The sequence below is a fragment of the Caretta caretta genome, chromosome 2, assembly GCF_965140235.1.
Source record: "Caretta caretta isolate rCarCar2 chromosome 2, rCarCar1.hap1, whole genome shotgun sequence".
NCBI lineage: Eukaryota > Metazoa > Chordata > Testudines > Cheloniidae > Caretta > Caretta caretta.
The window spans coordinates 22903713-22928030 of record NC_134207.1 but is presented as its reverse complement, the minus strand read 5'-3'; the positions used below and the strand labels follow the sequence as shown (position 1 = coordinate 22928030).

The 24318-nt window shown below is 43.0% G+C and overlaps 1 protein-coding gene across 4 annotated transcripts in view; it reads right to left on the bottom strand.

The window, feature by feature from the left end:
- Nucleotides 1-11098: 11098 nt before the first annotated feature.
- ZHX1 (zinc fingers and homeoboxes 1) overlaps nt 11099-24318 on the bottom strand; it is a 43254-nt gene continuing 30034 nt past the window's right edge. For 3 of the 4 annotated variants that reach the window (XR_012666887.1, XR_007355417.2, XR_012666886.1), the window contains exons 4-5: nt 20181-23559; nt 11099-13352 (exon numbers count right to left, since the gene is read on the bottom strand). Coding sequence is in view for 1 of the 4 variants with exons in the window: in XM_048841594.2 (XP_048697551.1) it covers nt 20718-23333 (2616 nt within the window). In the remaining 3 variants the exon portion in view is untranslated. The remainder of the gene's footprint in view (nt 13353-20180; nt 23560-24318) is intronic. The other variant, XM_048841594.2, reaches the window with a different exon arrangement.

Below are 24318 nucleotides of genomic sequence, written 5' to 3'. Positions count from 1 at the left end.
TAGGTAGCCCTGGGGGAGGGGTTTCTACTGCCTAGTAGGACCTTGCAGACCTACTCCGAGTAAGCTTGTTCCTCCGGATTCAGCCCTGGAGCTTCTAGGCTGTCAGATGAAGAGAACTCAGATTCGAGTGCAGCAGCTGACCATGGTCCCAGGAGATCAGGTCCGGGTGCAGCGGAAGCTGCAGTGGTGACTCCATGGACATGCCTAAGAGGGTGGTGAACCAATGCTGTCTGGGCCATGCTAGAGCTACCAGAATGACCTGCACTTGGTTTTGGTTGATCTTTATCAGAACTTTGTGAATCATCAGGATAGGAGGAAATGTATAGTACAGAAATCGTGACCATGGCAACAGAAACACATCTGAGGTACCCCAGACTGACCTTACAGGGAGCAGAACTGATGGCATTTCCTGTTGTTGCACATGGCAAACAGGTCTATAAGGGGAGTTTCCCCACTGTTGGAAGATGTCCCTCATGACGTCTGGTCAGAGAGACCACTCATGGTGAAAGGAGAAAGACCTGCTGAGGTGATATACTAGCTGGTTCTGTGTGCCCAGAAGGTAAGCTGCTTCTAGATTGATGGAATGAGCAATGCAGAGCTCCCGCAGGCAGAATGCTTCCTGACACGTGGGGAAGAATGTGTGCTGCCCTGCCTGTTTGTGTAGACTATAGCCATCTGATTGTCCGTGAGAATCAAAACAGTCCTGCCTGCTATGTGAAGAAGAAATGCCTGGCAAGCCAGATGGACCAGAGACTGGTTCTTCTCTTGGTGCTTACGGTGCTTCTTCTGAGGTACCGGGGAAGACGGTCGGTGCCTAAAGTCCCGAGCCTTTGGAGGACCACTTTGCACCAAGACTGAGGTGCTCAGTGCTGAGTCCATGAGGAGGACCTTCAGTCATGTAGCTCATTCCTTCTTGGTCTGGAGCCCAAAATGCCTGCAGATTTGCCACTGGTCTTTCCTACGAGTTTCCCCAAGCACTTGAGACAGCTTGAATGTTGTTTGCTCAAAGGCATAAGAACGGCCATACTGGGTCAGACCAAATGACCATCTAGCCCAGTGTCCTGTCTTCGGACAGTGCCCAATACCAGGTGCCCCAGAGGGAACGAACAGAACAGGTAATCATCAAGTGATCCATCCCCTGTCGCCCATTCCCAGCTTCTGGCAAACAGAAAGTAGGGACACCATCCCTATCCATCCTGGCTAATAGCCATTGATGGACCTATCCTCCATGAACTTATCTAGTTCTTTTTTGAACCCTATTAGTCTTGGACTTCACAACATCCTCTGGCAAGGAGTTCCACAGGTTGACTATGCGTTTTGTGAAAAAATACTTCCTTTTATTCGTTTTAAATCTCCTGCCTATTAATTTCATTTGATGACCCCTAGTTCTTGTGTTATGAGGTTAAATAACAATTCCTTATTTACTTTCTCCACACCAGTCATGATTTTATAGACCTCAACGATATCCCCCCTGAGTCATCTCTATTCCAAGCTGAAAAGTCTCCCTCTTCTTAATCTCTCTTCATATGGCAGCCGTTCCAGACCCCAATCATTTTTGTTGCCCTTTTCTGAACCTTTTCCAAGTCCAATATATATTTTTTGAGATGGGATGACCACATCTGCACTCAGTATTCAAGATGGAGGCGTACCATGGATTTATATAGAGGCAATATGATATTTTCTCTTATCATCTATCCCTTTCTTAAGGATTCCCAACATTGTTCGCTTTTTTGACTGCCGTTGCAAATTGAGTGGATATTTTCAGAGAATTTCCATAATAAGAATATTTCCATAATGACTCCAAGATCCCTTTCTTGAGTGGTAACAGCTAATTTAGACCCCATCATTTTATATGTATAGTTGGGATTCTGTTTCCAATGTGCATTACTTTGCATTTATCAACATTGAATTTCATCTGCCATTGTGTTGCTCAGTCACCCAGTTTTGTGAGTTCTTTTCGTAGCTCTTCGCAGTCTGCCTGGGACTTAACTATCTTGAGTAGTTTTGTATCATCTGCAAAATTTTGCCACCTCACTGCTTACTCCTTTTTCCAGATCATTTATGAATATGTTGAATAGGACTGGGCCCAGTACTATTTACCTTTCTCAGTTCTAAAAACTGACCATTTTGTTTCCTATCTTTTAACCAGTTAGCAGTCCATGAGAGGACCTTTCCTCTTATCCCATAACAGCTTACTTTGCTTAAGAGCCTTGGATGAGACACCTTGTTAAAGGCTCTCTGAAAAATCTAAGTACACTATATCCACTGGATCCCCCCTTGTCCACATGCTTGTTGACCCCCTCAAAGAATTCTAGTAGATTAGTGAGGCATGATTTCCCTTTACAAAAACCATGTTGACTCTTCCCCAACAAATTATGTTCATCTACGTGTCTGAAAATTTTAGACTTACCACAGGAGGCGCAGGGCTTGAAACCCGGCAAGCGAGGCATGCCCTGGCACTGGGGAAGCGGACAACCCCACTAAGGAAGCACAGGGCATCCAAAACTGCCTAAGTTTTAAAAACTACTACAAAACTAACTAAAATACAACTATTTACACTAAAAACTGGAGAAACAACCACTAGGAGAAGGATTGCCTGAGCAATGAAGGGTTCCAGCAACTGTCAGGGGTGGTAAGAAGGAACTGAAAGGGAGTGGGGTCAGCAGGGCCCTTTATACTGGCACTACGAGTGTGCAACATCAGAGGGTGCTGGAGCTAACCCAACGGATATGATGAGGGGAAAAAATTCCAGCAGGTGTGCTCAGGGCACGCACATACCCCCTACATTGGAATGGACATGTGCAAGCACTCGAAGAAGAAAAGCCTATTACAAAACATAGGAAACTCTTGTGGGAGCAGTGGATAGCTATGTGAAAGCACGTGTCTTGGAGGTGAAGGGCGACAAACCAGTCTCCTGGATCCAAGGATGGAATTATGGTGGCTAGAGTCATCCTGAAGTGCTGTGAGAGGAAATAAGCATTTAATTTTCTGAACTGGCCTCCACCCTTCACCCTTCTTGGGAATTAAGAAATAGTTGGAATAGAACCCTCTTCTGGCAAACTCAGGGGCAACCTGATCAATTGTCCCTAAGAGCAGAAGAGATTGGACTTCCTGCTTTAAGAGCTCCTTGTGAGATGGGGCCCTGAAGAGGGATGGCAATAGAGGAAGTGGATGAAATAGCCCATGTCAGCCATCTCTGGTATCCATTGCCTGAGGTGATGTGCTTCCAGGCAGGCAGGAAGTGGGACAGTCAGTCTCCAAAAGGCGGGTGGGTGGTAGAATTGTACAGCGGAGGATCCAGGGAAATCGGTTGCTCGATTCCCTCAACAAAGCAGTCAAAACCTCTGGTCTCTGAGAAGGGTCTGGGTCTCTGAGAAGGAGGTGCAGATTGGGTAGTCATAGAGGGGAGTGGTCCCCCCCTTTCGTGAGGTTTGGATCTCCTCCTCAAAGGCTCTGAAGGTCTAGGATAGGCCTTGAGTGGTTGTACAGGCCGTGTGTGGTCTGTAACGTTTGAGCACCTGCTAAAACCTATTTTTATTGCAGACACAAATTCTCAATGCCTATAGTGTTGCCTTTCAAGCTTTATGTGGAGAAGGTGTCTGTGTCCATGCTGATAAGTTTGGACTCTTTAAAGGGTGGGTCTTCAATGGTATTCTGCTGATTAACCTCAACTGATAGTCCAGAAGCCTGGAGCCAAGATACTGACTGAATAAATGGAGATCACCTGAAACTAGAGGTTCGTCAAGATGTGTGGTCCCTCTCCATATTCCACATGTGGGTTACACATGTGCACCATGTCCCTGTCTGGAATTTTCTTGTAAGCAATATCCATTGGTCGACCCATGCACCATAGCTCTCCTCATGCTCCAAACTGAGGGTGTAAAGGACAGCGTGGACCAATGCCTCTCCAGTTCCTACTCTTATTGCAAATCTGGCTAATGCTCAGCAAAGGGGATGATGGGCAGGTAGTAGAATGAAGATAGGGACCACACAGCTTGAAGAATCTCCAATTACAGGTAAATAACCTCCATTTCTTCTTTGAGTGATGGTCCCTATGTGTATTCCACAGGAGAGAGATTAACAAGCAGTGGTCAAACATGGGGTGGATGTGAGGATGCAGAAATGATAGCTGACTGTAATGCTGCTGTCCCCACAGCTGTAGCTGCAATAGAAAACTGGATTCTGCATCCTCAAAATAGGCTCTTCCTCTAGAGTAACAATGTCCTGGAATAGACATGATCCCTACAGGAGGGGTGAATGAGGACTGAGGAGGGCAAAAATGTCCTCTGGAGAGACACAGGTCTCAGACCACCCCTGAGGTGCAGGGAGTCCATCGTGGGAGCTGTCAGATCTGGCGCTTCTCTGGTCACAGCGGAAGTTGGATCCATTTGGGACTCTGTTGTTATAGGCACAATGTTGGCTCTAGATATGGAAGGGAGCACTGGAGGATGCTTGTCCTTAGCCTTAGCTAACAGAACCTATATTGGAACCAGCAGATCTGTACCCTTGAGTGCCACTTTCTCTTGCCAAGATTAATTAAGACTTACATCTTTAGCGCCCATACATGCAGGCTTTCCTAACTTTGACAGAGTTGGGGAGGGATCCTTTCTTTTCAGGGCAGTCTTTGACAAAGTTGGTTTGTCCATGTCTATTGGAGTGCCCCTGACTCTCCTGGGAAGCCTCCTCTTTAGGCTTAGAAGTCTTAGCCTCCATTCCTGATCTCCTGTTCTGGGACGTTCTGCCTGCTTGATGACACTAATGTCTGAGGGAGGACCCAGTTCAAAGATCTGGGGGTCTCATTGCTTTCTCCATCAGGTGTTAAGTCTCAGTTCCCGACTCTCACGAGTTCTGGGGGGAAAGGAGTGGCAGGTGTTGCACTCGGCTGAGATGTGCACCTCACCCAGGCAGCATAGGCTGCATTAATGTTAGTCACTCACAGAAAAGCAGCAAGGCCAGAAAACACAGTTCTTGAAGGCAATTGTCATGGAGTGTGGGGGAGTCTGTGCCCTGCACCCCTCTTCCTGGGATTCACTGTGACTCTCAGCCAGCCAGTAAAACAGAAAGTTTATTGTACAATAGGAACACAGTCTAAAACAGAGCTTGTGGGTACAACCAGGACCCCTCAGTCCAGTCCTTCTGGGGGGAAGGAGCTTAGACCCCAGCCTTGGGGTTCCCTGCATTCCATCACCCAGCAGAAAACTGAAACCAAAAACCCTCCAGCAGGGGGTCTCCTGCAGCCTTTGTCCAGTTTCCCGGGCAGAGATGTTACCTCCCCCATCCCGCTCCTGGCTCAGGTTACAGGCTCTCAGGTCTCCCATCCCCAGTGAAACTCTCCTGCCACATTCCCAGGTCAACACCGCTCCCTACTGCATCACAGCAATTTCCTGGGGTGAGGAAAAAAGGAGAAAACCATCTAACTACACTACAAAAATACTAAAACTCTTTACAGGCCTGACGCAACAGACAGGCACGGAGGACACTGAAGAGTCCAGCTTAGCCCATGCGGCAGTAAGAAGGAACTGGAGAGGCATTAACCTGCACCCTCCTTTATACTATCAGTTCAGAGCACAAGAAGAGCTATGATGCATGTGCAGACCAACAGACTCTGCTTGCAAGAAAATTCCAGACTTAGGCACATGGGGTGCGTGCATATCCAACGTATGGGATACACATAGGGACCGTCACGCGAAGAACCACAGCAGTAGCCAGGGATCTAGGAGCCATGTCGGTGACATTGAGAGCAGCTTGCAGGGAGCCCTTCCCAATCCACTGGCTCTCAGAGAGAAGGGATTTAAATTGGTGGGTTTGGTTTTGTGGCAGATGTTCAATAAAGTTTGTGAACTTTAAATAATTGTTAAAATTGTATTTAGCCATCAAGGCCTGGTAGTTTCCAATTCAAAATTGAAGAGCTGCTGGTGAATAGTTTTTGCTGCTTAGGTGGTCTAATTGTTTGTACTCTTGTTTGAAGAAGAGCATCTGGAGCAAACGGGATGGTTTCTTTCATTAACCGTGTCCACCATGTGGGAATCAGGGGTGAGCTAGGGGAAGAAGTACTCCATTCCCCATGGTGGAATATCATATTTTATCATCTGCCTGCTTGTAGGTGGGCAGAATAGCAGCAGGTGTTTGCCATAAAGAATGTGCAGGCAATAACAGTGCCTCATTAATTGGTAGGGTGATTTGTCCCCAGGGGTGATATTTTAAATGTCTACCAGGAAATGTTAGGACTCCTGGACATTCTTCTAGCAGCATCTGGAGGGATTCTGCCAGACATTTCATTAGGTCCTGGAAGGCCCGAAAGTCATCAGCATAAGAGGTCAGTGGTGGGATTACTGCTTCATTCAGAGAGAAGGAGGAGGAGGAGGATTTGGCTGATGGGGGAAAACTTCCTTGAATCTGTAGCTCTTGCTCCTCTAGTGCCTCCCCCAGTACCAAGGCGGCATGCAGCCCTGAAGGATGATCTATTGATGTCTGTGAATGATGAGGTACGGAGTGAGCATTGGGGTTTCTTTCGAGCTGGTACCCCATAAAATTGTTCAAAGTGTCCTCAGGGGTTCCAGTAAGCCCTCTGAGGAGGAGAGGGACAGGAGAAAGGTCTAGGGCACTGGGTAGGCTCCAGAACATCCTCTTCTGTAACAGACTCACAGGGTCCATCTACACTGGAATAAAAGATCCACAGCACGGCCACAGCTGGGCTGGGTCAGCTGACTTGGGCTAGCAAGGCTCAGGCTGCAGGGCTAAAAATTGCTGGGTTGGAGACCAAGCCCAAACATCTATACAGCAATTTTTAGCCCTGCAGCCTGAGCCCTGCTAGCCCAAATCAGCTGGCCTGGGCCAGTCATTGGTGTTTGATTGCTGCATAGATGTACCCAGAGGGGTGTGGTGGTACAGAAGTGAGGTAGAGCTCTGTACTGAGACTTGAGAGTCAGAAGTATCATCCCCTAGGCTAAAGGGAGGAGGGTGCCTTAAGTATCGGTGCTGGTACTGAGAGTTTTAAGTACAATTGAGATTCAGGTTGCACCTGTTGGAGTGGTGCTGGGGAAGGGGCTTTGGTACAACTGAGTGGGGGAGATTCCAGTTCATCCAGGGAAAAGAAAGTGGAGGGTGGTGGAGGGCTGCGAAAGCCTATAGTCATAGCCTGAGCTGGTGCCAGAGCTGGGAACATGGCTCGGCACCAAGAAGGAGGTCGTGTGTGTGGCACCAGAGATGCCAATGGGGCAGCTACTTGGAGCTGCAGGAAGATGGTACCAGAGCGCAGGGAAAAGCCCCTGTACATCATCAGAGGGTACAGAGGTAGGAGCGGTTGTATTAATTTCAAGGGCCAAAAGAGTTAAGGTTATAAACTCTTTCACTATCCAACATCAAAACAGTGGTACAAAGCGGTCGAGGCTTCTTTTCCCCTAGAGAGACCTTGGCTTATTCGATTTCTTGACAAACACCCAAAAGCATTCATTCTAAAGTTGAAAGTTATTGATCAAATCCACAAGAAAGAACAAGAAATTAAAACAAGAATGTCAGGGTTCCTTCCCCACTCTGAACTCTAGGGCACAGATGTTGGGACCCACATGAAAGACCCCCTAAGCTTATTCTACCAGCTTAGGTTAAAAACTTCCCGAAGGTACAAACTTTGCCTTGTCCTTGAACAGCATGCTGCCACCACCAAGCGTTTTAAACAAAGAACAGGGAAAGAGACCACTTGGAGACGTCTTCCCCCAAAATATCCCCCCCAAGCCATACACACCCCCTTTCCTGGGGAGGCTTGAGACTAATATCCTAACCAATTGGTTACAAAATCAAAGACCCAAACCCCTGGATCTTGGAACAATGGAAAAATTAGTCAGGTTCTTAAAAGAAGGATTTTATTAAAAAAGAAAGGTAAAAATCATCTCTGTAAAATCAGGATGGAAAATACTTTACAAGGTATTCCGATTCAAACCACAGAGGATCCCCCTTTGGGTAAAACCTTAAAGTTACAGAAAACAGGAACAAACCTCCCTCTTAACACAGGGAAAAGTCACATAAAACAAAAGCTAAACTAATCCGCCTTTCCTGGCTTACCTATACTGGTTGCAATATTGGAGACTTTGATTAGGATGTGTTGGAGAAGATAGATTTCTGTCTGGCCTCTCTCAGTCCCAAGAGAGAACCACGACGTAAACAAAGAGCACAAACAAAAGCCCTCCCCCCCCTTAAGATTTGAAAGTACCTTATCCCCTTATTGGTCCTTTGGGTCAGGTGCCAGCCAGGTTAGCTGAGCTTCTTAACCCTTTACAGGTAACAGGATGTTGCCTCTGGCCAGGAGGGATTTTATAGCACTGTATACAGAGAGGTGGTTACCCTTCCCTTTATATTTAAAAGCATTCATTTTAAAGTTGAAAGTTATTGATCAAAACCACAAGAAAGAACAAGAAATTAAAACAAGCATTTATTTTGCAACTGAGTGATTATGCAAAACAGTGAAAGTCTTGAAAGTCTCTCTCCTTTCAGAGGCAAAATATCAGCCTCTTATTTTCAAAGTAACCCTTCTCTTTTCATCAGAGATGAACAGCTGATACTACGTGCTCCATCTGGAGCCGCAGGCAGTTAGAAGGAACCGAGTAGCTGCAGGTCAATGCCTCCCTATATGCCCTCAGATGGGAGAATGAGGAGCTGCTCTGTGCAGGTGCAGACCTGCAGACACTGCTTTACAGTCTCCAGTTCAGAGTGCACAGACATGCACACATGCTATGGTGGAGCACCTGTAGGGACATATACTCAAAGAACTGCTATGGCATAAGGACTACCTAGCAAGGGCACAGAGTGCTGTGGAAACCCTCCTCTGAGAGCATGCTGACTACTGTAACAGGGCAAAGGATCTGCCTCTAAACAAGTGTGACTAGATATCTGCTCCTTCGGGGTCTGATCCAGAGCCTGGTGAAGCCAATTGATCAGACCTTCAGTGAAGAAACTCTTGTCTTAAATGTAGAAGACCAGGAAAGTTCTTCAAAAAGCATCACAAGAACTTGAATGAATCCACATACGAAGCCAACCAGCTGAGTATCCAGTCCTGTTAGATGCAGTAATGAAGGGCTGACTGATATTGCTGAAGCAGGCTTTGGCCTAGAGATGGGTCAGTACAGAACAAAGGAGAGGGAAATAAAATGGATGTCTTCTACTAAAAAAGCAAAACAAAAACACAAAAGAAAAAGTGCACCAGGGAAGAAGAGCAAGTAAAAGCCAGTGCAGTGTAAAATAAGATGTATGGTGCTGCCTAGGAAAAATAAGGCAACACACAAGCTAACACTTGAGGCAGAAGGATATCAAGCAAGAGACCCTGCAGGAACAGTTGATCAGCAGCATGAAGACAGCTAGACTTGCAGCACCACTGAAGACTATGGCAGTCCTGAATCCAGAATTCCACCACGATCTGCACACTGGAAAGGCACCATAGCAGGGAAGGGAATCTTCTGTTTCTCTTTTCCTGGCTGTCCAGGACGGGAGGGTGCAAAAGCACTCACTGAGAGTTCAGCTTCATCACAAATCTATCAAATTAGTGTAGTTCCATGCTTCTGAAAAGCAATGGCAGGAAGTGAGCGGGAAACAGAAGCCCGTAGGGAATTTCAGTAAAGCAGAGATTAAGAAATTATTGCTGTTGACAGAAGCCCAAACCTTTGTAAGTAAACACTTACCTGGAATGGTGAAGAGGGGATGCATATAAAAATGCAAATTAAATTTCCTGATCCACCCTAACACACTATAGTCCCTTCAGATTGACTTTAAACAATGTTACTAGGTCATAAAACAATAAAGCCATCCTTACCCAAATGGTGCACTGAATGCAGATGTTTTCAGCTTCAAAGTGCTTTGCAACTATTTTCTGTCTAACAAGATAAACGGTCAGCAAAATACACATCCCAATGGGTTCAACCATCTAAGTGAGAACATGACGGAAGAGTTTTAAAACAGTATTATTCATATACAGGTTTGGCATCCGGCATTTCCAGATCACTCTGATTCAGAACTCTGACCTGCTTCACTGATCCAGCACATACTAAATGTTGTTAGTATAGCAACATAAAATAGCACATACTAAATGTTGCTCAAGATGAAACCAGTAGATGAAGCCTGTGTTGAGTGTGTGTCTTTGTGCAGGCACTTCACTTTAAAGGTCTGTTCCCATCCTGCTGAAAAAGCTCTTCCAGAACCCTTTTGTGAGCCTGTGCAGCCAGAAGTGGACCAGGAGTGCCCCGGGTAGCAGCTCAGAGCTTTGCCCATTTCTTATAAAAAACTTTTTCTGGGTACTGGTAGCCATATTTAGTTGCTTAGAAGTCGTAACTGTATCTATTAAACTGAGCTGCCTTTCCTACAACCTTGTCTCAGTTTCTTGTCTTAACGAGACACCTTCAGACAAGCTAGACAATTTAAAAGTAGTTCCAGGCACTATACCTACCCAAGTCACCCTCCCAATATTTTTGCTTTAACAGTCAGATTTTCCTTTCTTTCTTTTTCTTTCCTTACTTTTGTTTTGTTTAAGTGTTTCTTCTCTCCCCTCTCGTGTGAAGAGACCACAGGGGAAACTCACTATACAGAGGCAACAGTTAAACTAATGATGTAGCTGTATGATCTGATTCTCCACTGCCTTGTACAGTAATTTACTCCTAGGCAAAGCAAGTGTAAATTGCTAACAACTCAGAATGATAGTGATTTACACTCACTCTGCACAGGTGTAAGTGACTACACAAGGCAAGTGGAAAATGGGGCCCAAAGTACTTCCATCAAATGCACAAACACAATATAGATATAGCACCTGTTCCTGCACTTCGTTGTTGTGCAGACAGATTGCTGTGCCCATGTTGAGCCTCATTAAAATCAGTGGGATTCCACATGGGCGCAGCAGTCTGCTGCATGCAACAAATTGCAAGGTCAGGGTCTTGTTAGGCAACGCTCCATTTTAAAAGTATCTTTAAAGGCTTCAAGTACTGCGTGACTGCACTTGGATTAGAGACCATCTCTGCCAAGTAACCCATTTTTGTTTATCCCTTAAGAGAGGCATCACTATACTTCTGTTTATAACTATTTGATTTTCATTTAAGAAAATGGAAAATCACTAAAAAGAAAATTACTACTGAATGCTGACCTTTATTATGCACTCAAAGACACAAATCAACTGGGTAAGACAGATTTTTTTCTTCTTCTCTGTCAAATAAATATTTTAAGCTAGCAAACATCAGATCAGCATTAAGCACTGAGCCTGTAAGGAAACACATACTGTTAAGAATTATTTACAACTATAGATGGTTAAACATTATTGCAGTGGAAACAGATGATAATATAAATATATTCAAAGGCTTCATTTTACAATACCTGAAGCACAACAAATCTGTTCAACAGCTGAAAAGGTTAAGAAACTGTCAAATAGATCAAAGACCACAATCAGCAATGCTGAAAGACAAAACAAAACAAACCCCTCCCCCCAAACAGCAATTTAACATTACACTTCAGAGTGCTCTACAGAGTAAAAAAGAAAAATAAAGCAGTGCACGAAATTTCTGCATATTTTACATTATTAAAAAAATAGTAATTGACAGCAGTATGAAAAAGAAATAAAGACACCAACTCACAAAGCCAGCTGGGCTGTTGCGAAAACATCAACTAAATCCCAGTATTTTGGAATCACTAATAAAGCTGTAGTTTAAAAAGGTAACCATTTGTAAAAATGACAGCAGCATGCATATTCAGGGCTCCTCTGTAACTCTTTCGTTAGTTGACAAATGCTTAAGTAAAAAACATTCTTTATGATGTCGCATTCTATGAGTTGTGTAAAACAGATTGCTCAAACAAACAGTCTATAGTTCTTGGACTGGTATAACGATCAATAATCAGGTTGATTTTACACCGGGATGCGTATTCCTCTTAGTGTATGGGAATAGCTATGCCAGTGTAAACCACTCTTATATAGATATCAGTGCATTCACGCTAGGGAGTTGTTCCACTTTAAGTATACTAGTATAGTCAAAATATTATAACTTGTGCATGTAGACAAGCCCTTAGTCTTATTCAGGCTAAGCTCACGTACTGGCTCCAACTGGAAGTTTGTGTGAATGAAGGCAAGCAGGTTTTTCTCTGCAGTTATTTGTACATGAGCGGGGCTTTAAATGGAACATGCTCATTTCAAAAAAAATTTCTCTGAAGAAAAAGCACATTTAAAAAATAGTCCTGTAGCCACAAATGGGGAAATTTTCAAAAGGCACAAAGGGGATTTAGGTGCTCAGCTCCCAATGACATTGGGGGAATTGGGTGCCTAATCCCCTTTGTCATCTTTAAAAATATCCTCCCAAAATTATTTTAAAAATATGAATGAAGTGCATCTGCCTTAACAGAAAGAGTTTACATGAATGTTCCAGGCCTCCTGACATGGCAACGTAGTTAACAATTAACAAAGAGAATGATTCTAGAAAAGCTCTGGACTGCTACATATTTGAACAAAGACAGTTTCTAATTTCTGCATAATCCTTATATAAACACACACACACACACACACACACACACATTCAGTAAGAACGTATTACATTATTTCTGTTTTCAAATTTTTGGTACAAAGTTTATTTCAGTGGTTCCCTCAGTATTCATTCTTCTGACAGCTTCTTTTTATTTTCCTCTTTCCCTTGTTGTTTTCTTCAGGCATTAAAGCAAACTAGGCCTCTACTGAAAGCAATAATGGAAATTACAAATATTTTAACAGTGGCACTCATTCATATCTTCACCTCAAAAAAAAAGAAATCCAAAGACAAGATCCATAATGATCCATAATGCCATAAGGCTTAGTTTTGTAATATTGAGAAGAATCCCATGCATTCCCAATTGTATGTGAAAGTTGTACAAAGTGCATGCACAACTTTCAAAGTTTGTGCAGAGCCTGATAAATAAGACACAAATATCAGTTACATTTACTTTTTCTAAGAACTTTTACTCTGTAAAATGTTTGGTCACTCAAAGCTATAAGCTTAATCACATATCAAAGAACACAGGCAATAAAGCCCATCTTACTAGAACGTACAGTATTAAGCTGGACAAAAATCTAGTGGTCACTGAAGCCCCTTCAAAAAAGGTCTAAAACAGAAAGTTTCCATCATGTATCAGAATAAAAATGTACTGTATTAAAATTTGTTTTACAAGTAGTCTTTTAATCAGTCTTCTATTTACAGTGCAGAACTTCTACCAGCTGCAGTAGTTTAACTTTGGCACAACACTAAGTTCCAATCCTTTTGAGTATTCAATCCTGTGTGTGTCCCAAAATTTTCTTGGTTTCACGAAAGATTAGGCCCATTCACAGTAAACCAGATATCTTGCTTCCCCTTCACCACTTTGGGCAGCTACAAAGGAAAGACACTGTAAGCTACTGAATCATTCAAGAGAAACGCTTTTTTCTAAAATGCCACAACGGCTTCCTTTAACATGATTACATACAGCAGACGTAGATCGTACCGCTTGCTACATGCTGTTCACCTCCCAAAGCTTTGCTGGTCATTAGTCAATCACTTTTCTTGTACTTCAAATACCCTACAAAGCATTAACTTGATTGCATTTCACATGTGAAACAAGACACAAATATATTGCAGTTACTGAAAACTGCAGAGCACTATCATTTATGTAAACCAAATTGATTCCTGTTAACTCTCCTGTGCACATGAAGAGTGGAATCCAGTGCAACATTTTCTATAAATAAAGCCTTCCCAGGGAGGACAACTAATTTTTAATATTGGTATTATACAAACTGCAAATATGCCCAGATCAGACTACTTGACATATCTAGAAACATTTTCAGAAGCTGGGACTAAGGAAGAAAGCTACTTGGAAGTCATAACATACCAGGAATTCCTGTGGTTTGTCTTGTCAGAACACAGCTGATGGCTTTGCAACTCATGCTTTCCCGTTATGTTAGCAGATAATTTAGGGAAAGTATCATGGAATCTTTTTGATCCGAAGAGGCACATGGAACACTTTACTCAATAGAAGGCAAATAATATCTCAACTTAATTTACTGTGCTGTGATAAATAAAACCCAAGATGTCTATAGCACCTTTCACCTCCAAATGCTCTACAAACTGAAATTGAAATATAAGACAGACTATTAGATCCAGGCACCATTTCAGCCACAACTATAGTGCTGCCAGCTCTGGGGTAAAATGTGGAGGTGGCGTGGAAAAAAGGCACAACACCACACAATAGTTTAGGACAGCAAAGGAAGGCAAGTACCATATCTAACAAACTGCAGAGAGAATTCAGGTACTGAATGCAATGATCAAAGCTGGAACTTGGCCAGGACACAAGTTAATCCATACTCCTGTGAAGAGTGCCATAGAATTATTAATGACCACTCTGTGACCTTGGGAATCTTGCTTAAGCCAAATTTTTCAAACTTTAGTACTCACAGTCAAGGAGCTAAAAAACTGCCGAGTTTTCAGAGGTGCTGAGCACCCAGTGAGCTCACTGAAGTCAGTGGCACGTACTGGAACTCAATACCTGGGAAACATCAGGCCATTAAGTTTAAGAATATAGGCCTTAACCCTTCTAAGCCTCAGTTTTCCCATTTCAGAATGGGGATAATAATCTCACACCTCTGTAAAGTGGTTTGAGATAGTGGGATGAAAAATGCTATATAAAGTGCAAAGAACTATTATTAATTTGTTTCTTCTTTAACTGACCTCATTTTGAGTCATTTTCTCCATAATACTAATACAGTACAAAAGCTCCAAAGTAACCTGAAGCCCCTGCCATACTATTTGCAAAGTCTGTTTATCCTATGACACACAAGGTATTTAAAACCTAGACAGAGCAGGAAACAATCCAGCATTGCATAGGGAGGGATAGGGAATGGACTCTTTCATAGATCTTTTCCATCTGTAGTTTATATGATTCTACCAGTTTGAACAATTTTCAATATATTTATTGATCTCTTGATCACTAATATTCCTATCTCTTCATTAGTAGCTAATGTTTTTTAAGCCCTATTGCCAAGCAAAGCCCAATTAAATCCCCGACAGTCAATATTATTTCACTGCATGCCCAGTTTTCAAGCTTCCAGGTTGGGGTTTGGGTATTAGCAAGACAGCAGCCGGAAAACTTGCCTTCTCTCTTTGGGAGGTACTAGGAATATATAGAGGTATGGTGCTGGCTCCACCGCTGTCAGGTGGCTGAAGCTAAGCAAGTCATAATTACCGAAGGAAACACTAAGCATCCATAGAACCATAGAATATCAGGGTTGGAAGGGACCTCAGGAGGTCATCTAGTCCAACCCCCTGCTCAAAGCAGGACCAATCCCCCAATTTTTGTCCCAGATCCCTAAATGGCCCCCTCAAGGATTGAGCTCACAACCCTGGGTTTTAGCAGGCCAATGCTCAAACCACTAAGCTATCCCTCCCCCCCATTAAAATTTATGTACCAGGTATTTCTCACCTATGGTCACAATTCTGTTTGTAGCATCACAATTAGTTAGAATATAAGGGTTGGAAGGGACCTCAGGAGGTCAACTAGTCCAACCTCCTGCTCAAAGCAGGACCAATCCCCAATTTTTGCCCCATATCCCTAAATGGCCCCCTCAAGGATTGAACTCACAACCCTGGGTTTAGCAGGCCAAAGCTCAAACCACTGAGCTATCCCTCTCCCCCCCAACCAGAGTGATCCATTAGTGCGAAAGGGGCAATACCCCTCCCCAGCCCTGAGCTGAGGAGTGGCAGCACAGCTATTACGTGGCCTGAGACTGCCACTGTCCTAGCTACTGCTGTGTTCCCACTTCAGGGGGAGAAGAGCTAATGGATCCACACCTCTGGGCTTTGTACCTCTTGTGCGGTGGCTCCAGAAATCCTGCCCCAACCCTATACGGCAGAAAGAAATCTCTTCAGCTGCATCAGAGATCCCCAGCGATCACAACGGGGAGAGGATTTTGCCCAAAGTCTGTAAGCAACATGTGAAAGATTCCTCGGGGGGGGTGTACTGCGTTCACATTATCCCCAGCGATCAATATTACAGCTCGGTAGGGAAGCTTCGTACGAATTTATTCAAAAGCAATTTCAATAGTCTGGTGGACAAACGCACCCACTGAGTGGCCCAACTTTTATCGTGTATTGGGAAAAATCACTCAACTTCCATCACTGTGTAGAAAAAAGGGAGGAAAAGGAATTAGCTCCTTCTTTGCGTTCAACGCTATGCAGCAGTTCATAATAGTTAAAGTGAGGGAGGAGAGGGGCACAAAACCTAGCTTATTACACCCCTTGCTATTCTGACAGAACAAGAAATGGATCATGGTTTGCTTATGAAATTTTAGAGAAGTGGATTTTTTTCTGGGCAAGTGAAAAAAAATTTCCAGGCTTCTCCATTTGCCCCTCCTCTCAAAGGACTTGTATCTGGTGGTTCTCATCCATGTGGCCACGGAAGGCTGGCTTTGACTCCCTCTACAGCCAGCCAACAGCACTTCTGGGTTTGTAGGAGAGGATCACTTGAAAGATATCAAACACTCCCTCTTCCTTAAGAGCCAAATGAGCTGGTTGCATAGTGCTTGAGGGATTCCCTAGGAGGCAGCATACTGTGGTAACACTGGACCATGAGCCCACCCAGACACCCATTTCTTTTCATGTCTCATGTCTCTCCCCATTCTGGCATGGAAAATGTCTTTATTTTTCCATCAGCTAAGATTCAAAGGCAGCAGCAACTACATAATCAGATCAGATATTCTTGGTAGAAACATCAGAGGAAAAGGAAGGAGAACATTCTGGCTCTGTATTTGTTCTCAGCTAGCCACATTCACAGGTGCATTCTAAAACACTGGTTCCTAATCTTTTTTTTGTTCAACTCCACCATCTACCTAGGGCTAAGACTTGAGCTCTACAAGACAGTTCCCCCACACCTCCCACTCAACAGTACATGCTTTAATGCCATCACAGAGAGCCTAGGCTACTTCTGATCTTGACATTCCAAGCTTTACAGAAATAATAAAGGCTTTTCTACATTTGGAAATTTACCAAAATAGCTATTCCCAAATAATTATTGGAAATAGTTATTTCAGTATAAGCCTCTGTATGGACACTCTTATTCCAGAATAAGAGTGCCTTTCTCTGATTTAGCTTAATCCAAGTGATGATTATTCCAGAATAGTTTATTTCAGTCAATTTCCAAGCAGACACAAACCCACAGAGGGAGGCAAGCATCAGCAGGGCTGAGCAGCAAGACTTTGGAGCCACTGTTGTAAAGCACATTTTGCTTCCTACCTGCCTTTGCTACAATTACAGAAACAGACAATCCTGCAGTCTTCCACACAGACAGTACTTTTTAGTGATTCATTTTCATGTCAGTTGTGGTGAGATGACAGAAGCATCCATAAGAAGGAACCCCCTCCTCTTCACAGAAATGTATAAATGCTATAAATGGTAATTATTTTTTTAAGGGTCTGTTAATAGGGCCAGATTATGAGCAGTGCTGAGCGCACACAATTCCTAGGAACGTCACTGGTTATTCTAGTCAGCATTTTATCATCATGCTCAGTCTTGGGAGGCTCAGAACACTCAATTTGTCTTTAATAAGGGTGGTGGATGCTCAACGCTTCCCATGAGCAGGCCCCTAGTGTTTGTTTTGTTTTACATCTTCCAGAATTCAAAGAGGTAGTGGTCCAGATCCTCAGCTCGTGTAAGTCACTGTTACTCCATTGGAGTCAATGGAGCTATAACATTTATACCAGTTGAGAATCTGACCCAGTATATGTTAAAAGTAATCCTCAGAGTATCTTACTGAAAGACTTTCATCCCAGGAGTATCAGAATAAATACTTAAATCTATTATCCCTTCACGTCTCTCTCATCTCGTATGTGGTGATATTTAAGAGACCACAACCAAAGTGATCTGGAGATCTTCCCAATTAGATCATACCACATTTTTTAAAAAGTTCAGTTCAATACTGGCCTAAAAACAATCTCTTAAGAAAACAGGAAAAAGTTTATTTTAACAATGTTAAAAGAAAAATCTAAACTTCTGGTCACCCCTAAAGAAGCAAAGTCTGGATTTGCCTTAATAGAGAGACAGTGCCAAGGATTTTCAGGGTTTAATATTATTGGAAGCTCAAAAATAGCATTTCTCTCCCTACTGGTTTTGTCGTTTCCCATTTGGCAAACACTGATTTTTGACCCTATATTCGCAATGGAGCTTGAAATTAACATGACTTTTTTTAAAAAGATTTTTCTTCTAGCTTGCGCAACAGCCTCATCTATATCAGCATCAGCCTAACAAGACTATTTGTTAATCACTGAGACAGTTTTAGAAGTTGAAGCCCAAAAAGAATAGGCCAGATATTGATCTCTTGTCAAACTAGCATATTGATCTCTTGTCAAACTAGCATATATCCAGGGTCATGAACTCCACTGGAAACATCAGTGTGCTTCCCCCAAAGTTGTAACTGGTAATTACATTTATTGCAGGGGTTATAATTTATCCTCACAGTGATAGGTACCAACAAAAGACCAATCACACTGCTGGACTTTTGGTGCTCGTTCTGGTCCCTCAAGCCACCCGATACTTCCAAAGTTGAATCCTGCAACATATGCTCAAATGCATATTGCCTTAACATTTGTCTGTAATATTGAACGGACAAGGAGAACACACTCGATCACATGCTTTGGAATTTCAGACAGAGTATCCTCCTGCAGCTGAGCCAGCACTTTAGACATCAGATTACAGAGGTGGCTGCAGATATGTCTGGAGAGGGAGCACAAATTAAACACAAATAGTCCGCTGCAAGATGTTTCCTAGAGAAAGCATATTTTTCTCTTCTTTTTTGTTTGATCTGTCAGCCATAAACAGAGAGCGAGCGAGCTCTTTGTAACGGCTACTGGTCTCCACAGCTTCAGAAGCTCACGGTCAGAGGGAAAGTGATTGATCTTTTGTCACCACTTAACTCTGCGAGGAAGAAGAGAGCCCCAGGAGTTCTGAACTTGGTTACTGAAGGTGCAGAAACACTGGGATAGATTTGACTCAGGTTTACGCTGCCTTCTATAGGCCCCTGAAAGCAGGGTGCCCACTGGGGAGAAGGCACAAAGGGAGAATGTGTGTGATAACAGGATGTTTTTTGTAGGGACTAATGCCACCCAAAAAGTAGACAGCACTGGCCAGGGGACCAGGAATATTGTTTCAGCATCTCTTCTCCATGGTGGAATTCAAAGACCTAGTGAAATTTTAAGTTGCTTCTCCTTCCAGCAGGAAATAAGGGAAGATGGCAGTAGAAACACTGACTGCCTATCCTTAGTGTGAGGCACCTTCCTGAGCGGTATTTAGTGAATCTAGACCATTGTTTTAAAGCGGTCTGTTCAAGCACTGGAAAATTCTTTTTTCTTAGGACCAAGTGGTTGATTTTTAGAGAAACTAATATTTAAGATTCAGAAGACATTCCCTATCAGATTCAAATACTTCTGGAGTTCAGTCCAGGTAGGTCAAACTTTGAGTTGAAACCAGAATACTTGACCGTGTAGTTTTATTGCCCTACACATTCATGGAAGTAATCATCACACTGATGGGCTGAATCCATAAGGATGGAGTATGGTTAATCTTGCATGCAAATCGTTCAGCTGGGCTGCCACTAGAGATGAAAAGTGAGATGTGTACACATATCATTTGTTACACCCAAAGACTAAGAGGCAATAGCAGTCATGCTTTAATTTTCTCTAGGAATTAAAATACTGGGGTTCTGCCATAGCTACTTTAAAAAGCTGAAGTGTTTTTCCTAACATTCAGTGACTTTGCAGATGCTTTTAATCTCTGCCCTGTCTTTTCATGTCTTTGTTTCTAAACAAAGCAGCTGATTCTGAACAGTTTTTAAAGCAACTTTCCTAACTCGTCTGCATATTTACCTTTTTCAGAATACTGCACTTGATTTCAAGGACTTTTATGTTACCATTTTCCAACATAAAACCAAATGCGTAAGCAAAAAATGAATGCTGATATGGATGACATCAGGTCTACCATGCATTTAAATTAAATGGATGTAGAATGGATTTCTGGATATGCTGATTAAGTTTAATGAACAGCACCTTATAGCCCTACATTTAAACTGACTCAGCTCATGATAACAAAGACATTTTCAGCACAAGTTCCGTAAACCTGAAACACTTTGAAAAACATGACACTCATTTCACCTATTTTCTAAAACCAAGTAATCCTCACCCCTGTGGTTATTGATTCCTTTGTCACAGTTTTCCCCTTCTTTTCTGTTTTTGAATTCTTTCCTTTAAAAAACAAACACCAAAAGCTCTGAAGCCTTAGGAGGTAAAGCGAGGTTTGCAAAAAGACATTAGGTTTTTATATTTTCCTCCTCCAAGAGCGGGTTATTTTCTCCTATAACAATGAAAAATGCAGCTGTGTTTTTTTGGAATTAAACACAAGGCAATTAAATATTTATAAATAGTCACTTAAATGATGAGCCCTCAGCAGTGATGTGGAGGAGGAGGAGGAGCAGCAGCAGAATTTGGGTTGGATTTATAGTTCCAAACCCTGAGTTAGCACTGAGCATATCCATCTCTGCTAGCCAGGAAGCAAATATTTGGTGGCTGCACAGGTAGCATCTTGTCCACTCTCTCAGGTGGAGGGAACATGCTAGGCAGGTGTTCACTAAAACGGAAAGCCTTTAAAAACTATTTGGCTCTTCAAAATAATGTCAGATATAATTTATGGGTTTTTTGCCCCAAGCCCCAAACTTACATGTCAATCTGATTTTGAGAATTTACGCTTAACATGTCGGGGGGGTTCCCAAGTGTCACTATCATCCGTTTCTTCCTCCTCTTCCTGATCATCCAGCATTTCTTCTTCATCCTCATTCTCCTCAAACAGCTCTATGCCTAGCTCTGATCTTCTTTGCCTTTCTGCAAACCACTCTCTGACCTGCTCATATCCCATGTGAGATTTGGCAACAAGTTCATCAAGGTCTTGCTCGTTGAGGAATTTATGCTTCAGATAATAATCCTTAAGGATCGCTGTTCCAGTTTTGAATTTGATGACTGACGATCCTCTGTCCCAGTTGTTTATCCTTTTGCTTCCCCGAGGCCGCCCACGAGGCCTTCCTCTTCCCCTTCCTTTTGGTCTCCCTCTCCCCCTCCTTCTGACAAAGCCTTGACCATTCATACAATTCCCACTGGAACCCTGGTAGTAATAGTACCATTTCAAACCACCATTTTTCCAGGCATAGCGAGTATCTCCAAACCAGCTAACAATGTCCGATCGCGGGAGGCCAGTTTCTTCTGCCAGTTTGTCGTATTCTTGTGGGGATGGCCACTGAGTACGGACAAATGAACTTTTAAGCATATGTAGCTGCTCTGGTGACTTTTTACCCACCTTGCTTGCAGAACCCCCTGACCGTAGCCATACAGATCCCTCTCCCTGAGAGGTTTCTCCAGCCTCATCTTTTGAACTGTTTGCACTGCTCTCTTTTAACTCAGCTTCTTCTTCCTTTAAAGCATTTGTTTTCTTTCTCTCTGTAAACCAGGCATTGATCTCTCGCCTGGTCAGTTTAGTTTGTGCCCTTAACCTATTCAGCTCTTCGTCGGTCAGGATAGGGTTATTGAGAAAACTTGCTTGGAGGTTGTGCAACTGTTCAGCGGTCTTTTCTTTGAATTTCTGTGGGGTGAAATCAGGGAACGCATTCCACGATTGCTTATGTTGTGGCGTGACTACTGTTGGGGACTCGTTTGTTTCATCACTTGAATCAATAATAATGGTGGTGGAAGAATCGTTGTTGAGATGAATGCCGTGATTATTTTTTGAGTTTCTCTGGTTGTATCGTGTATCACTGAACCACTTTTTGATTTCTCCTTTGGTCAGGCCTGTTATTTTCATGAGCCTAATAATCTCTGAATCATGAGGGAACTGATTTTTAAGGTAGCTGATTTTTAATTCCGCCAGCTGTTCTTTCGTCTTCTTTGCACGGATGCCGAATGAATCTGGATTTACTAACGTGGTTTCGTGTTTGATAAGCTGAGGGGCTGGAATGGCAGCTACTTGCTTGGTTTCTGCAACAGGCTGGGCGGTATGGATCTGGCTCTTCTGTAACTGTGTCTGATTTGGGACTCCTGCTACTGTCAGAGCTATAGGGGCTGTTACTGGCAATGTGTTTGTACCAGCAACTTGAGTGAGGACAAGACCTGGCTGACCAACGATTTGGCATGTCTGCAAGATGGATGGCAAACCATTGCCAGCTGCTGAAATGTGTGCTGGAATAACCGTAATTGTCTGTGGTACTGTATGCACAGTGCCATTAAATTGCTTCCTCCTTGCTTCTTCCACTTCTTCTGGCGTCCAGCTCACACCATGTTTCAGACGTTGGGCAGAAAACCATATTTTAATCTGTTCCTCAGTATATTTAGCTTGAGCAGAGAGAACGGTGATTTCTGACATGGTTGGATAGGGAAATTTGTTATAGGTGTTGAGCAGAAGAGGATTGTTATCCAAAGAAGTGTTGTAGGTTGGAATGCTGTTTACAGGTATTAAGACTTTTGGAATCAAGTTAGAGTTCTGTGGAGCCGTGACAGCAGTTATTACCTGTGCCACCCCAGGTTGAATCACGGGTGCTGGCGTCATTACAGGGCTAGTTGTATCTGCTGTACCGCAAGCAGCTGGATTGTTCATTTTGGACTCGGAAACTGCTGATTGTGGGTTTTCGACTACTTCCTCGCAGTCTGGCTCATTTTCAGTTTCCTTTTCTTCACCAGGAATGTCTTCAGCTACATTGTGGAACACAGCAATTCGTTTAGTCTCGGTTTTGTTTTTCATTTTCATAATAGGAGTTTTGCTAATTGAGATTCCTGATGAGGGGATCTCTGAGGTGTTGGATTGTTCACCGTTCTCCTCTTTCACAAAACTCCCATCAAAAGTGAGATCGTTCACTGTTTGCTCAAAGATTGTCTGATTATTACGTTTCACCATGGTCAGTTTAAAATTCTCTTCTCCAGGGTGGTACTTCAGATTGTGCTCTGAAAGAGCATCATACCTTTTGGTAAGAAAATTGCATTCCACACACACATAGGATGAATTTAATACTACATTAGGGTGTTCTGAATCAACATGAAAAGTAAACATATTTAGATCTGGCGTCTGAAATGTACAGTATTTACATTCATAGCCACCTTCAACTTTTTTATTTTGCTGATTGTCTGAATCCATATATTCTTGAATGTCTTCATCACTTGATATACTCTCAGCTGTAGCATTCTCTGCTGGTGTAAGTAGAGGAGGTCCTTCATCCAAATCTGATATCATTTCTAAGTCTGGATCCTGCTCGCTTGCTAGGACCATGCATGGGGTAGTTGATTTTCGTTTACTTGCCATTCTGTTGTGAGGAAATAATATTCACTGAATGATACTGATGTAGGTTCAAGCTCTTCTTGATTTTCAATAATGGCTTTTGGTATTTCAAGTCAATTCTTGAAACTTCTCAGCATTTATCCCATTAGCAGCTTTTTTGTAGTGCAATCAGATTAAAAAAAACCAAAAAACCGTTGTAGTTCAAGGATGAAATGTTGAGTCACAGCTTCTTAAAGTCCATTTCCACCACCTGCAGTAAAGGAGGGAAAACATCATTATATAAGTTTGAAATGAGTAATTTCTATTCATTAGCCAGAAAAATATTCTGTGACTACAAGTAATTTAACACTATGTGCTTGATGCTGCCATTCTTACTCCCACCGAAGTGGACCCACTGAAATTAATAGCACTAATCAAGGAGTAAGGTACTACTCAGCAGAAGTAAGTGTGACAAGATCAGGCTCTTTACATTAACAGTGTCAAAGATTTCTAATATATATCAATGCAGATGAAGGACATCAAACATGGGATGGCATCAGAACAGTGACTTTCCAATTGTTTCCTTTTCTTTAAATGCTGGGTGCAATTCTGAGATCAGAAGCGTTAAGCCACCTTTGCACCCTCTCAATCCCATGGTGCTCTACTGAAATGACTGAAGCCTTGCTAGGGCATAGCACTGCCTGTTATGGCCCCTCTCTTGACACAACCCTCTTGACCAACATTGTCTGGCACACCCCCATATGCCAGGGCTTTTGAGGAGGGCTCAGAAGACAACCTTAGGGTGGTTTTTCCACAGTGTCTATGCTGGAGTCATCTTCCCCCAGTGTGAATATAGGACTTCTAGAGCCCTTTTTAATGGCACCCTGGCAGAGAGGGGGTGAGGACCTCATTCATAGATTCATAGATATTTAGGTCAGAAGGGACCATTATGATCATCTAGTCTGACCTCCTGCACAACGCAGGCCACAGAATTTCACCCACCACTCCTACAAAAAAAACCTCACACCTA